The following is a 15895-nucleotide window of genomic DNA, read 5'->3' on the forward strand; positions in this document are numbered from 1 at the left end:
ATTGTGATATTATCGACTGTGGGCCCAGACATAGAGCAGCATAGTGTGTCCCATTAACCCCCAATACATGAGGTTCTGGTTCTTTCACTATTGCATTAGGTTTGATGTACTGCCTTCCTGATATACATGAGGAATTGGAAACGTAGCACTGGACCCATAAGGTTATCCTATTGGTGCAGCTGTCCATTGATAAGGGTAATCTGGTTCCGCTATCCACTGATAAGGGTAATCTGGTTCCGCTATCCATTGATAAGAGTAATCTGTTTCCGCTATCCACTGATAAGGGTAATCTGGTTCCGCTATCCACTGATAAGGGTAATCTGGTTCTGCTATCCACTGATAAGGGTAATCTGGTTCCGCTATCCACTGATAAGGGTAATCTGGTTCCTAAGTTCTTTCTACATTCCCGTAGATCTCCACAGTTTTCTGGGTTTGTAGTGCAAAAAGAAGCAGGTATAGGAATAGAAGTGTCAAACCCCTGCTTAATGGTCCAGATACAATTGATTTCCAGTAAATGTCAGAAAGAAGAAGCCAACACATTTTAGGGGCCCTCAGACACCCCCTTCATCACTGTTTGCAATAGAAAACTGTATGGCCTGGGTAATGATTGTAGATTTGATAGTATTTGTTCTGTTCTGCTGATAAGCACAAGTGTCATCAGCAGCCAGTTTAAACAGTCCATACAGTTTTTCATTGCAAGCCCTGTTGAAGGGGGTGTCCATGGGACCCTGAAATACATTGGCTTCTTTTTTTCTGACATTTACTGGCAAGTATATTGTATCTGGACCATTAAGTGGTTTGGTGCTTCTATTTTTATACTTGCTTCTTTTTGCACTACAAACCTTTTTTGCAGCTGTTTGGCATTTCTATTCTTATATTTGCTGTTTTTTTGGATAAACATGACTGGCCGGGCAGCTATTGTAGGATTGGTGTGGTGGGCCAAAAATGAGACAGCTACAAAAAAGTACAGAATTACTGTCATCCCAAAACCCAACAATTGAAGGGTTCTTTTCTCAATGTGATATAATGGATGGAGACATGCAAACTATTCTTTATGTCACCCGTGGACCCCCAACCATTGGTATATATTTGAGGCCAGTAGTATAATTTGTATACAGCTGGTGCTCGGTTTTCCAACAAGAACATTCTGATAGCTGGCTCATGCATGCTTATGACTGCAATAGGGGAGTTAGATTGTAAGCTTCTGGGGTCAGAGACTAGTCTAGGTGGTTTAATGCATTCTGTACAGTACTGCTGCATAAGTTAAAAGAGCGATGTGAACCAATAGGGTGCTGTTAATGTATAGGTATGCAAATACTTTGTTTGTTATAAAGCTACAGAAAAAAGATATATATATAAATATCATTGTTGGCGCCTGTCTCCGTAGGTCAATCTGGAACTGACCTCTCTGCTTGATGGGGAAGATAAAAAATCTAAAAACAAGCGCGGAGTTCTCCCGAAACATGCAACCAACATCATGCGTTCATGGCTCTTCCAGCACCTGATGGTAAGAAAAGTGAGGAACTTTCTCGTCTTGACTGTAACAACCTACACGGCACGCACTGTATATTGCTTCCTGTCATGTGAGGGCGGTCACTGGGTTATTTAAAATGGAATTCCAACCAGATAGTTCAATAATTCGATTTCAGACATACCTGAAAGTTTCAGGTTATCATGTTATCATTCTCCCCAGTTGAGAATTATGGGCCCAGTGTGTCAAGGGTTATGCTCCCCCAGTTTCCTGAGAATGAGGAGACATGCTGACTATCCTTTAACATCATCAGGGTTATTCACAAAAGGGTGAAGAGTTTGGAGAAGGCAGGAGAAGGGAACAATCTAGGACAACATCGCTGATTTCGAAAAATTCTCCAGTTCAGCTCACTTTCCAGTTCAGCGATGTTGTCCTAGATTTTTCCCTTCTCCTGCCTTCTCCAAACTCTTCACCCTTTTGTGAATAACCCTGTGTGTGTCACACTAAACTCTCCTAGACCAGAAATATATCACTGATAATGAGTTTTGCTGCTTTATAATCACTCATGCTGTCAGGGAGGAAGTGTTCAGGTCACATGGGTTAGAGTAGACGAGATTGGGTTCTAAGGCAGCAGAATAAAATACAAATAGGCTCCCGTGTGCAATTTATAATATATGTAATTGCAATTTTGTTTAGCTAATATGCTACAAAGTGGCAGATTTATACAAAAAAAGTTAAATCCAGGCACGTTCAATGCCTCAGTGATAATGGTATCCAGTGCGGGATGCAGAGGATGAATGAAAGTGTATGCAAATGACAATTTTGGGGTAATCAGTTTGATATGAATTGGAATTTCCCATTGCGGGATAACAAAATAGAAAACATCATTATTTTCTCTCATTACTATTTGTCAGAAGACCTCTGTGTCAAAGCTTCGGTGCTTTTAGCATCCTACTTCCATGGAGAACACATTATAATGGTCGGTAAGCTGGAATAAGACCCCTAAGAATCAGCCTATGAGCCCCGCTAGCCCACTCTCGGGCCGACCACCTGAAGTAAAAGCGGTTGCTGCGGCCGGGTGGTGAGGATCCGTCTTTTATTTACTCGGCATCCTGACTACAGAGTTCTTACAACACAGCCACATGAAGAGCATTATGCCAGAACATTAAAGTCAGCCATTAAAAGTCATCAGAAAGAGGAGCCTTTAACGAAGGCATAAATTCCCTGCTAAATTAAACTGTCGCAGACTAAAGGGAAATGAAGTCTGAGAATAGACTGGTACAAACGAGCCAACAAATTAACTCCTTTACTCCTAAATCTGCTGATGTCGGATGCCGAGCATTTCACCACTGAGCTCGCGTTTATCAGATAAAGGACTCAGTAATGAAAAGTAGACATTGTAATAACTGTATCACCGAGTGATACAGTTAGATAGAGAGAGAGCACAGAGTCTCCCTGTTGCTGTCACATATGGCTGCCACAACCAGACAAAAGAGACTTGAAAGAAAGGGCGGCAAATTGCATTTGAATTAGAGGCCGTACCTTGACGTGGCCCTTTGAAGGGCCCATTCATTTTCTATGGGCCCTCAATGATCACCCACGGGCCCAAAAAACATATCTGACAATTTTAGGCATGGTAGCTTAACATAGCACAAGTGTATTCACATCTGTCTACTTTGATATTGTTAAAGGGTCAGGTGTGTTGTATAATGTGTTGACGTGCATTAGGGTCCCATTGAGGATGAATATGATGCACCCCAAAAATACATGTACAACACATTACTGCGCTACCACCAATGCGCATGCAAATGCACATGGTAATGCATACACTGTGAATTCATCCGTAACTGCTCTGGGCCCATAGTCTGTACATTAACATTCTCCAGCATAGCGCCCAGTGCTGGGGATATGCTAATAAACCTCCTATGGGGAAACCGTGAGTGCCCATGCTTGCTACTACTTCAGTGACTGACAACTGCCCAGATGGACCAGCAAATGAGGACCAGTCAGCATGATTCCCAATTATGTGATCACTATAAAAGCCAGTCATAATGATCACATGGGTGTGTTGACAAAATAATGTGCCGAGTGAAGCACATTGGCAGCTGGCTGTTAAAATGATTTTTTAAAAACATACATATAAGAACAGTGTGTCTGAGAAAATGTAAAAGAAATATGCAGCAAGTCCAAAAACCCTAAACAGGGTTATCCAACTGAGCTCTCCCTTCTGGACAACAGAACACCTTCCACTCCAAGAAGGGAGATCTCAGGCAGGGGTGACAACACGGCTTAGGCTTTCGGAGGCAGCATGTTGTCAGCTCAAACAAGAATTTAGAAGCACAGCAGGTTTCTGGCAGATTAACATACATTGTTCTGTGCTCATAATAAAAAAAAAAAGAATATGAACTTGGTAGGCAAATGGGTTACAGAGCTTTTATCTATTAGTTAACTGGTGCTGATAAATTTGACTTGGGGCCTGGAGTCTGGTCATAAAGGGATTAGTGATCATGCAAAGGTTACACAAAGGGGTCTACTTATAAATCTTCCAGCCATATGCTGGGTGAACTAGATGGAGCCGAGGTCATGGGGAGCCTGCATCTAGTGGTTGGAATGCAGTGCAAGCGGCATTCACCCAGCATATGGCTGGGCAGAAGATTTATAAACAGATCCTAAAGTAATAGAAAGATTAAACTAGTATAATAGTATAATAAAAGAGTCCTATGTAGAAAGTTTGGAGTTTCAGTGATATCCTTCATTGGCTAAATTAAGTTATTAAAGTGGAAGTTCACCTGCCTGCTCAAAACTCAAATCAGCCGCACAACCGTAGTGTCCTTGTAGAATATAATAAAAACACATTGAGGGGAATTTATCCAAACTGGAGCAGCTGTGCACAGCAACCAATCAGCTTCTCTCTCTCTCTCATTTTCAAATCTCTACTGAACAAGCTGAAGATAGAAGCTGATTGGTTGCCCTGGGCGGCTGTCACTTCCTGATATACACAGTCAGCCCCCCTGATGACATACCCATGAGCTCTAGAGTGCTGGAGACTCTCCTGAAACCTACTGGGATGCGTAACGTGAATATCCCAGGAGGCAAGAAAAAGGAAAGTGCGCGGATAGAAATAAAAATGTATTTTTTTTAAATGATGGCTGAGGAGATAAAGACTAAGATTTAGAAAGCTGAAGAAGAAGTGTAATGTCTGCTTTGAAGATGCACGCTTACATGTTTCATAACTGAAGTAGCCAATAAAGGGCATCGTGTAATCGATGACAAACACGCTACAACAATCTACTACCGTGTTTCCCCGAAAATAAGACAATGTCTTATATTTTTTTGGGCTCAAAAAAAAACACACTAGGTCTCATTTTCGGGGTAGGTTTTATTTTTTTTTTTTTAAATGTACAACAATCCAAAGTTAGTGCAAATCCAAATTAAATAATCCAAAATGACAAAGTTAAGAATAGGGTGATCAGAGCAATCAGGGGTGCTGTAGCTTTCCAAGAGCATTTTGGTAACCAATTGCTGGCCAGAATGAGCTAATCGCGCTTTCACTATGGATTCCTCACAGACTGAGTGCATTTGGTATGACTCCGCCTGTGACAGGAGCCGGCGCTATAGAGGAAACATCGGCTTAGGTGGCTCTGCTCCATCCGCTGCCGCCTCGCTTCCTCTAGCGATGGCTTCGTTGGCACCACTGATTCTCTCCCGCGGTGCTTCAAGTTCCCCCTTATGCCACCACCGGCCCTGGATAAGGGCGCAACTAGGTCTTATTTTCGGGTCTTAAACTCAGGTGACGTATTTGCCGAGAATGCCAAAATCAAGGCGAGTGCCATTTTTACAATTATATATATACAGATATACAGTATATATATATTATCAATCATCTTGCCATTCAGCATCCATTTTAGTAGGCGCACTGCTTTGGCCCTTGTTCAATATCTACACGGATGTAGGTAGGAATCCACAATTACATCTGGTATAATCCTTGCAAATCGTATAGACCTGGAAGGAAGCAAAGAGGGGGGGATGTTCTTTTTATTTTACAAAGCTGGAGTTTCACTTTTAAGTAAATTGATTGATGAATCTGTTCTTGATGTGGCAGAATTTGGCATTCAGCACGGACTGAACGGAAGTCAATGCAGATGTGGCCTTTGGTGTCCATACAGACTGCTTTGTGCACGCAGAGTGATCTCATTCTTTGTGTGCCCTGTGTGTTAATGTAGCAGCATGCAAGGAGACACTGAACACTGCTTCCCCAATGCCAGCCTGTGTGCACCATTCACACACTGATTACTTCGGTATATAGGCTCCAAAATACTGTTTCAGTACAATATATTCATACATTTCTCCTTTAAATGCATTATCAACACTGTCCATTTTGGATAATATGAATATTGGATAGTATAGACATTGCACCAATAAACTTATATGGCTTTGAGGTAGTGGTAATGGCTGTGATACAATTTGTGTCCATAGAGCAGTATTAAAGCGACACTAAACTCAGGGGTTAAATCTTAAAAAATACATTCAAGTATCTTAACTATTAACATAAATGTATCTAATTTGTGTATCACTCGGCTGTAGATCCTCCAATCATCTCTGAATTGGTGCTGACACTGTCCTCCCTTCTGGAGGGGGGCTACTTTTGTTCCCCATGATCCCTGTGTGTAAAGTAGTCACCGCTCCAAGCTCACTCCCATGATGGACTACAATCTCATCTTTAGTTTACTTATTTGTATTGAGATTGTAGTTTATCCCGGGAGTGAGCTTGGAGTGGTGACTACTTTACACACAGGGATCATGGGGAACAAAAGTAGCCCCCCTCCAGAAGGGAGGACAGTGTCAGCACCAATTCAGAGATGATTGGAGGATCTACAGCCGAGTGATACACAAATAAGAGACATTTCTGTTAATAGTTAGGGTGCTTGAATGTATTTTTAAGATTTAACTCCTGAGTTTAATGTCACTTTAAGACAAGGTGTCTGTCTGGATCAGTATGTATTCTTTGTTGTATCACAAGTGGGGCCCCATATGTTGGGGATAAACATGAGATGTGAAAACTGTTTATCAGTGGGGTTTGTAGGTAGACATATTTCTGGGTTTTTCCTTACATAGTTACATAGTTAGGTTCAAAGGAGACACAAATGCATTGAGTTCAACCCTTGGTGACCTCAGTATGGCATTGCTTTTTCTTGGGTGATGTTTAGCGCCTCCTCTCATACTAGTTAAGCCTTTCACTGTGTACCATCTAAGACCCAAGTTCACTAGTTAAGCTGAATGACCGTTGAGTAAGGCTGGGCACACACCTTACAACCATCGCAAGACTTTTGCCTTGCGATGGTTGTAAGGTACTTAAAAAAACGTACGATCTGCCTATCTTGCATAGGCAGATCGTACTTGCGATGATCGCAAGCCACGCCCCCTGAGGGGTGGGCTTCCGATGACCGCAATGCCTAACGGGCAGTGTGCGCTTGCGCACACCGGCCCGTGCGGCTGTTATCGTACGGACATGCCACAAACCCGCCGAACGTCGTAAGATGCTCAGCTGGTTTTCGAACATGTCCGTAAGTTCAAAGTCGTTTCGACCTTACAGTAGTAGAGGTCGCACGGCTTCCACACACCTTGCGATAATCGTACGATCGCGGGATTTCCCGCAAATATCGTACGATTATCGTAAGGTGTGTGGGGACCTTTACTGTTCCGTTGGTTGTACAGCCATGTTCAGAGCCGGATTTCCCACAAGGCCAACCAAGATCCGGCCTTGGGGCAGCAGGGAATAGAGGGGCAGCAGGGGTGTGGAATTCCTATCTCCTGACGCCCTGGACATGCAGTTCCGGGCGCCGAGCGGGTAGTTGTTTTCTACATTTAGCCCTGCTTTGGGCAAGCAGGGCTAAATCTACTGCGGGGAAGCCGCCGCTTGTTTTCTACAAGTGATCTCGGCGATGTCGTCAAGATCACTTGTATGCAGCCTGCATACAGGGGGGCGCATTGAGGAACCTGGCATTGGGGCAGCAGAGAGAGTAAATCCAGCCCTGGCCATGTTAACAGACATCCAGCATGAATGTATACAGGACTAGAGTAAACCTTAAATGTGCGACTTCCAAAATACAGTAAAACCTTCCTCCTTGGAAGAACCGAGTGTAGGGTATGTTACTCTATGACGGCGCTATCTTCATAACGCTGATACTGATGTTCTTTATGCGTTCCATCAATGTAGTCTGATACGTTTCTGAACTTTTGTTTTATGATAAAAGTTTCTGTAAGATTTCACACAGTGGAGCCGCTGGGCCGTGGAAGGACGGGTTTATGTGAAGGTCAGAGTAATGAAATCTTAAATGTCACCGAACCTTTAATATTCATTATCCCAGTGGTGACCCAGTGGCTCTGTGTGTTTAAGCATTTCCTGTCTTGTCAAACTTCTTTTATGGAGGTAACTTTCCTTATTCTTGTGCCGCCCAGAGACAGTGAAGGACAGAAAGGGCAATATCCGGAATATTAAAATATGAACCTTCTTTGTGATCAACACATAATCCTAGAAGAGGTCAGTCCTGGCTTGGTAGGGGACCACTCATCACCAGTCTAACATCTGAAATGTTGAACCGATTTTGTACTTTCTCTGCCCGCCTTGGGGCTTTACTTGCAGTTCCAACCAATAATCAGGTCTGTGTGTACATTTGTTTTCTTCAGGTGTCAGGAACCTGAGGGGCTCATATATAAATCTTCCACCCAGCATATAGCTGAATAAATGCCATGCACACAGAACTACCGCCACTAGATGGAGCCAAGGAGCATTTCCTATACTCCTCAGCACCCTCTAGTGGCAATAATGACGTGCAAACGGAACAGAAGATTTATAAATTAACCCCTCAGCGTTACGTTGTTTGTTATAGTTAGCTAGGATCTATTGTAACTACCAATAACTACCAATTCTTTCAGTAGACATCGGTGTTAACTCACCAAATAGCAACATATTCAATAGTTTCACACTGTGTGTTATTTGTGGACAAAAGTCAGCAATTTAAGATCAATAACAAATAAATGTCTTTATTGTCCATTGAGGGACACAGGATTTGGGGAATTCATAGGATTATACTGCCTCCTACAGGAGGTTGGGATGCTGGCAAACAAAAAAATATTAAGCCAGGCCCAATATAACCCCGCCTCCAAACGTCATGCCTCAGTTTTTCACTAGTGTCCTAGGAGGTTGGAAGATACAGCTCTGCTTTATTATAACTAACTATAGTCTTGGCAGCCTTATTATTCCTTTTTTCACTTTATTTTTTATTCAATTGAGATCTTCACTACACTTTAGATATTGTTTCTTCGGTGACTTCAATCCAGATATACTGCTTGCGCTTGTCTCTACACAGCAGCTATCCAGATCTGCGTATCCTCATCAACAACTTTGGAGGCTGTAGCTGGGCTCTGCTGGACAGGATGATTGCCAGGCTAGCCTGGAATGTGACCTTCGGGCACTGAGCTTTGCATTGTGGCACATTCCAGACCTTTGTGTACTGTGCCAGTAGCCACAGAGGGCTCCCCAGGTCCAGAGTCATGGAGCAATGACCCAACCTTAGAAGAATCACTTAGTAAGGCAAGTGGTGCTGAAGCACTGGAAGCTACCTCACTGTTGTGCAGTTGCGCCCTTTTTTAATATTTCACACCAACTTCTGGTTTCACCGCGGTAAGGGGTAGGGATGGGGGGCTTGAGCACTTACATCATTAGATAGGTGAAGCATTCCCCCACCTTTCAACCTAAAGGAAGGACCATCTCACTGAAACTCCTCATGGAAATTCTTGATTCCCCTTTTTCCATCCTTTGTTACATCTCAGCACTGCTGGTCTGCTGCCTCTTTGCTGCCACTTCAGAATTATTAAGCATCTCGTGGATCATCTGGTCTCATTCCACTGCTCGCCTACTTTGTCACCCCTGGCCACCTGCGACCCTCATCAGCACCAGCTGCTTGGGTTTGTGAGTACCTTGTGAAGCCTTGCCTCACTTTGGGCCTAGCTGGTTCTCTGCTACACGGTGTAATGTCTTTTCAAAGATGCACAGAGGACAGTCCCGCTGCAACAGGTGAGCTCTGCCCATTTTCCCCTTCTGCTTCTAGAGGCAATTTCCCGGTATCCCCAGCAGGAACTGAAGCCTATAACCTAAATCTTGGGACTCCTATTATTATCCTGATGGGAGTCTGCTTCATCTACGTTGGCTTGGGCTGAGACCTCCCCTGTGACCACAAGGCCCCTTATGCCCACATCAGTTTTTTTGTTTGATATTTGGCCCAGTAAACATTTTGTACTTATTGTCTGATCTTCTACTCTTCAGCTAGCTTTTTAGTTTAAACTTCTACTTTTGGTGGGTAGTTGCTTGGTTCTCCATTTTGCTTATTGAGGCCCATCACTCCTTCAGGTAGCATTTTGGACCCTCCTTATCTAGCCGTGATTCGGGAGTTGACTCCTTTCGGTGGCGTCCCGATGCAAGTGCGCGATGACATCAGCAGGCAATTGCGTGATGACGTCATTGCGCAATGCGCTGTCATCTAATTGACGCCTGCCGGGTCCCCTCCTCTCTCCTGACACTGTCAGGCTCTCTGTGAGTCATTTTGAGTGAGTCATTGACTCAGACTGTGAGTCATTTTGAGTCATTTTGGTGTCACCCCTCCAATGGTGTCACACCCCCTGCTCCCCCCTTGTGACGCCACTGACTCCTTCAGATACTCTTTTGTAGTAAGATCACCACATCTGTTGTATGTCTCAGTGGCTGTTGTCCACCCCTCGGTCGGACTTCTTTTGGATGTCGCGACTGGTGGATGTAAACATGAACTGGATGACATTTAGTTGGCTGAAGTGTCATAAACTGCCAATGTATTTCTTGGTTTCACTTTTTCCGTCCTCTGTTACTTCTCTGCTGCTTCTGTGCAGCCACTTCCTGTCTATATGCACTCCAGCGTTGGCTGCATGGCATTTCTCAGGGCGAGTTTCCTGATAGTGACAAGAGTGGATCATGTCTGTGTAATGTGTGTCGGTACAACCTCTTGTAGTCTTGATTTGGAGAGGGCATGATAGGGTAACGATGCAGGAGAACGATCAGGAGATGTCACCCCCATAATATGAAGTCTCTGAGATGTCATTTGATTGAAAGCTGCAGATTTAAAAATGACTTTGGAAATAAATGTAACTTGTTGAAGCTTTTATAAGATTTTAGTGATTTGGGTTCATATATATTTTAATTATCGTGTGCAAAGAAATTATGATTGCAAACTTTTCTAATACGATGGTGACTGAATTGAAGGTTTTTGGGGCGAAATGATAAAATACTTCACACAGCTGAATGAACTGAGGAGGCCTTCAGTGACCCTTTAGTGAGGGAAGCGACTGTCCCGGCCACATACATTGTAAAGGTGCCCATACACCTTACGATAATCGTATGCGATCGCGCTTTCGTCAGATAATCGCAAGGTGTATGGGCAGTGTACAACCGCAAATACTGTACAATCGTACGACTCTTGACTTTCAAGCATGTTTGAAAACTTCGGTCGATCGTACGATTATTGCAAGGTTGGTGGCGTTTCCGTACGTCAAAAGTCGTACGATCTACGCTGCTCATGCGCAAACGGAAATACGTGCGGTTGATAACCGCAATTCGTCCAGGTGCTTTTCTTTAATTTCGGCTAATTGAACCTTGCGATAATCGTGGTATAATGGGGCCGCCGTACGACAATCGTACGACGATTCGATCATAAGACGAAAAGTGTCGTCCGATAACCGTAAGGTGTATGGCCACCGTAATAATAATAATAGCAGTTTCTGCTGCTGGTGGCAATCAGATCCCAACTGTCCTTTTTCCCAGGTCAGGTTGGAAGGTAAAAGGAAGAATGTGGTTGGTTGGTATCAGCAACCCGGACTCTCTCCTTTACAATACTTACACATTTCTGTATGTACCAGTTTGTCAGTCCAGACCTGAAGTAAAACTATTTTCTTCCCCGATATGTCCTTTGTGATGGGATGATTATTCCTACTACGGTAATAAATTGTGATGGGAAAGAGATAACGGGGCCAATTTGCAGAGTTATCTGTGCTCATGACCAATAATTAGACTCCAGCTGTCATTATTCTGGTGTTGGGTAGAAATAAATCTGAATATATGATTGTTTGAAATGGCCAACACTCATAATTTCCCTTTTCTCCGGAGGTTTAGAATGCAGATTCTTTGAATTATTTTGCTTCTATCCCTTCCCTGTGTGATTTGCAGCCACCCCTAGAACAACCATGTCAGTATCATTGGCAGAGCAGAATGTGACAGGCAGTTTCTCCTATCTGCCTCTTACATTAAGCTGCCACATGTCAGCGGCGTGCGTCCCCCAAGCGTTGGCTCCGGCTCCGTCACAGGCGATAGAGGTGCCTCGGGCAGCGTTGTTCTCTAATCATTCAATAGGATAGCACTGTCTATTGTTTACATTATCAGGGGGGACTGATGATCAGACGGTTACTCCAGTCAGTGCAATGTTATGGAAATATTAGTGATCTTACCTTAATAGTAAAGCTGGAGAAGTGATAGCGGACACATGGCTATAGCCCAACAATGGTGAGCTGCACTGCCTTGCCTGTGATGCCATCTAGGGGTCATTCTCAACATTACACTGAGACCCTGCAAAACTCAGGGGGCCTATGCAGGTCCGGATTTATTCTCTCTGCTGCCCCAAGGCCAGGTTCCTCAATGTGCCCCCCCATGGAGAATGGCAGACCTGCAGGCTGCATACAAGTGATCTCGTCGACATCGGCAAGATCACTTGTACAGAACAAGCGGTGGCTTTCCCGCTGTACATTTAGCTCTGCTTACCCAAAGCAGGGATAAATGTAGAAAACAACTGCCTGCCCGGCGACCCGGAACTGCATGTCCCAGGCATCAGGAGATAGGAATTCCACAAGCGTGCTGCCCCTCCACTCCCTGCTGCCCCAAGGCCGGGCCTTGGTTGGCCTTGTGGGAAATCCAGCCCTGGGCCTATGTGGGAAGTGAAGAGAGTGGTCTATGTATTGCCCTATTTCTCTGACGTAAAACAGTAAACTCAGTTATAAAAAAAATAAATATTAGAAGATATTAGTAGAAGAGGTTTTTCTACTTTGGCACTGACAGTAGAAGCACTTCTATTACCCGAACTGAACATCAAGGAAGGGGCGCCCTTCCAATGGAGGGTGATAGAATTCACATTATCATATTACATTACATTGATGATAAACTCCATGGGACTAGTTTGCTGCTGATTGATGGAAACCTGTACTGGGATAAAATGAAAGCTGCCGGACTTCTCCCTCTGAAAATGTTAGTTGCCTGACTGTCATGCTGATCCAGCGGCTTCAGTACTTTCTAAGGCACTGGCCCGGAATGAGTATGGAAGTCAGAAGTCAGCAAATATCAGAAATGGCGGCGTTTGCATTTCTCTGGTTGTTACTTATTCTGTGCGGATATCCTGATTTATTCCCGGAATGATTTATCTTTTTCAGCACCCATACCCAACAGAGGACGAGAAGCGGCAGATCGCTGGACAGACAAACCTCACATTATTGCAAGTCAACAACTGGTGAGTGCCCGGGTGGGGGGACGAATGCACCTCCATTATGAAAGACTCCATAGGTAATCCCCTATAAATACATTCCTATAGGTAGATGCTATTGCTACCAGTGAATGCTCTGCATCTTCCTATGAAGCTGTAGAAGCAGAGGTCACATGACTTTGGGCTACAATTTGGGATTTTCCTTTTTTTAGAATTGCATGTCCTTGTCTAAGATAACAAGTTCATATTTTCATTGCATTTACCTACACTGCAAGGGGAAAATGGGAAGAAGAATCTGATTGGTTGTTATAGTTGAAGTATAGAACATGTATAAATCTGTAAAATCATTTCAGGCAAATTATATTTAAAAAAACTGACAGTTGCCAGCATTGTATGGAGTCAGGGGGCAGAAAGTCAACCCCTCCCCCCACCACCATTTTATTGTTAATAATAATAAATAATGTATTTATTGAACTATATTCCTCTTGGATATATCCAGTTCAGATAATGTCGGGATTTAGCCGGATTATGAAAACTTGTCATTTCTTTTAGCGCCTGCTGCTGGCGTTTGTTCACACTTCCCAGTGGCAGGACATGTTTTCCCGGCATGTTGTTACATTAACCAAGGCAGAGCTTTGTAGGCTGAGCAAGTTTTATCCAGCAAAAACATACAAAGTAGAATAAAGACTTTGTAGAGATCCAAAAGAATAACTTTGTTCAGTGAAAGTTTCAGCGTATGGCACCTGCACTGAACTGTCATTTGTGGGACATCTGCGCCCTCTAGTGGATGCAACAGCAACAACCAGCTGATTTCCTGCTCTGTCCTTGTGGCTGAATTGTGTCATCCCAAATCTTTTATTGGAAATATTTGATTATTATATTTAGCATTTCGGAATTTTACAATAAAAGTAAAGCGTACAGACTGCAGACATGTATAAGGACCTGTATGGACAGGCTTTGGGCTTGTGTCGAGGACACTTCTGAGATCATTCAGAATGCATTGACAGGTGCAGTTGACCTGCTTCAATCAGGCTTTGCATTTTTTTGGACTTTTATGTGAATGCAAACCCCATATGAAGCAAACAAAAGCCCATCAACACAGGTCCTACCAGTACGTTGAAGGTAACTTCTTTCCTGTTTTAAGACAATGGGACACATTTACGTCTGTGGTGCACATACCAACCACATATATCATTATATAACCTGCAGTATAAACAAGAATTTAGGATTCATTGCCAGGAGCTGGTTTATTTTATGAGCTCCTGCATTCACTGTCCCAGGACCTGGGGGGAAAACATGTGAATACAATGGGCTGTATTCATCAGGGACCATTCTAGCTTTCAGCACATGTCACTCTTCATCAGGCACCAGATCATCCTCCCTTAGTCCTGTTTTGTAGTTTGAAGCTCCTAAATGCTCAACAACAAAACTTGCATGCGTTTAAATTGTCCCTGTTCACATATGAGCGCTCAGGCGCCTGGAGTTCAACGCATGGAGCTCAGAATGGTGCACAAGCTGCTTTTGAAGCAGAATGGGGTGTTTATGGTCCCATAGATGTCAATGGAAGTGCCTAAAAATGAATCCTTTTCAAGGCTAATGAACCATCTTCTTATTCTAGTACCTACTGTAGCTTTCCATTGGCTAAAACAAATCCTTCAAGCCAGAATACATCTGAAAAATGCAATAAACACCCAAAACGCTCCAAAATCACCTATAAACACTGACATATCCTGGGATGAGTTTTGATATTGTTTCACTGAAGTGGTTTTGCAGTCCAGATATTTGTTTATTGATGGCCTCTGGCTAACCACACCAGTGTCACCATCATAGACCAGTGCTACGCTCAGACTGTTCCCCCGTAGAATGTACATACATATTGGACTATAGCTGTTGTGTTTCAGGTTCTTTCCTTATCGCGGTCCGGCATACACATGTGGATTTACCTTCCACATGTAGCTGCAGATTCTTTTCATCCTGCAGAGCAGACGTGACTGTTGTCCTCTTGGCGTGTTCTAGGTTCATCAACGCTCGGCGGCGTATCCTCCAGCCAATGTTAGATGCCAGTAATCCAGATCCAGCACCAAAAGCGAAGAAGATAAAATCTCAGCACCGGCCAACGCAGAGGTTCTGGCCCAACTCCCTCGCAGCTGGAGTCCTACAGCAACAAGGAGGGTTACCTGGGACCAATTCTGATGGTGAGTGTGGAACTTGGGGGCCACAGGACTCGGGACACTGGTCTGTATAGTGAAGACTACCCACCACACTGAGTCTCATACATGAAAAAGAAACCATTTTGTTTCCCATAGCAACTGTATTCACTTTCATGAAGCTGCTGCAGTATGGAGGACTGGAAGGGAGGCGGTGCCGGGTCTCTATAGACTAGAATGGTGCTGTTATGTGTAAATAGCAATGAACTGTGTTGGATTATTTTGTCAATCACCAACAAGTCGATGCCGGAGATGTTTAGTCATATTCCGCCTCCCGCCTTCATGCAGCAGTTTATGAGAATGCGCCTGCATGTCTGATTGCCATCTTGTGTCTGTGGCCCACTTAAACCCCATTAGCAATGGTGATGTGTGCCAGCAGTGCTCTCCGGTACCATTATCCTGCTTCTCAATGTTCATAGGAGTGTCCGGGCGCAGTCAGCACAGCGCCACAGCTCTGAGAGTCCAGACTGCACCAGCTGTGGTTGCTCTGTCCATGAGGTCCTGGGGCAACAGGTCTTGGCATCAGTTTGGGATGAAATGCTTCTGAGATCATTCAGAATTCATGGACAGGTACATCTGACCTCCTGACCGGACTCAAGAGGGGTTTGCATTTCCCGTACAAGTCAATGAGAATGCAAAACCGACTTGAAGCAAAAAAAAAAAAA

At 43.8% G+C, this 15895-nt stretch overlaps 1 protein-coding gene across 2 annotated transcripts in view; it reads left to right on the plus strand.

Moving 5' to 3' along the window:
• PKNOX2 (PBX/knotted 1 homeobox 2) overlaps positions 1-15895 on the plus strand; it is a 115227-nt gene that overhangs the window by 97978 nt on the left and 1354 nt on the right. For both annotated transcript variants that reach the window (XM_018552560.1, XM_018552568.1), the window contains 3 exons: positions 1388-1507; positions 12974-13050; positions 15040-15218. In XM_018552560.1, the coding sequence (XP_018408062.1) occupies positions 1388-1507; positions 12974-13050; positions 15040-15218 (376 nt within the window). The remainder of the gene's footprint in view (positions 1-1387; positions 1508-12973; positions 13051-15039; positions 15219-15895) is intronic.

This window comes from Nanorana parkeri, unplaced genomic scaffold (assembly GCF_000935625.1).
Source record: "Nanorana parkeri isolate BGI_ZX_2015 unplaced genomic scaffold, ASM93562v1 scaffold5, whole genome shotgun sequence".
Classification (NCBI taxonomy): domain Eukaryota; kingdom Metazoa; phylum Chordata; class Amphibia; order Anura; family Dicroglossidae; genus Nanorana; species Nanorana parkeri.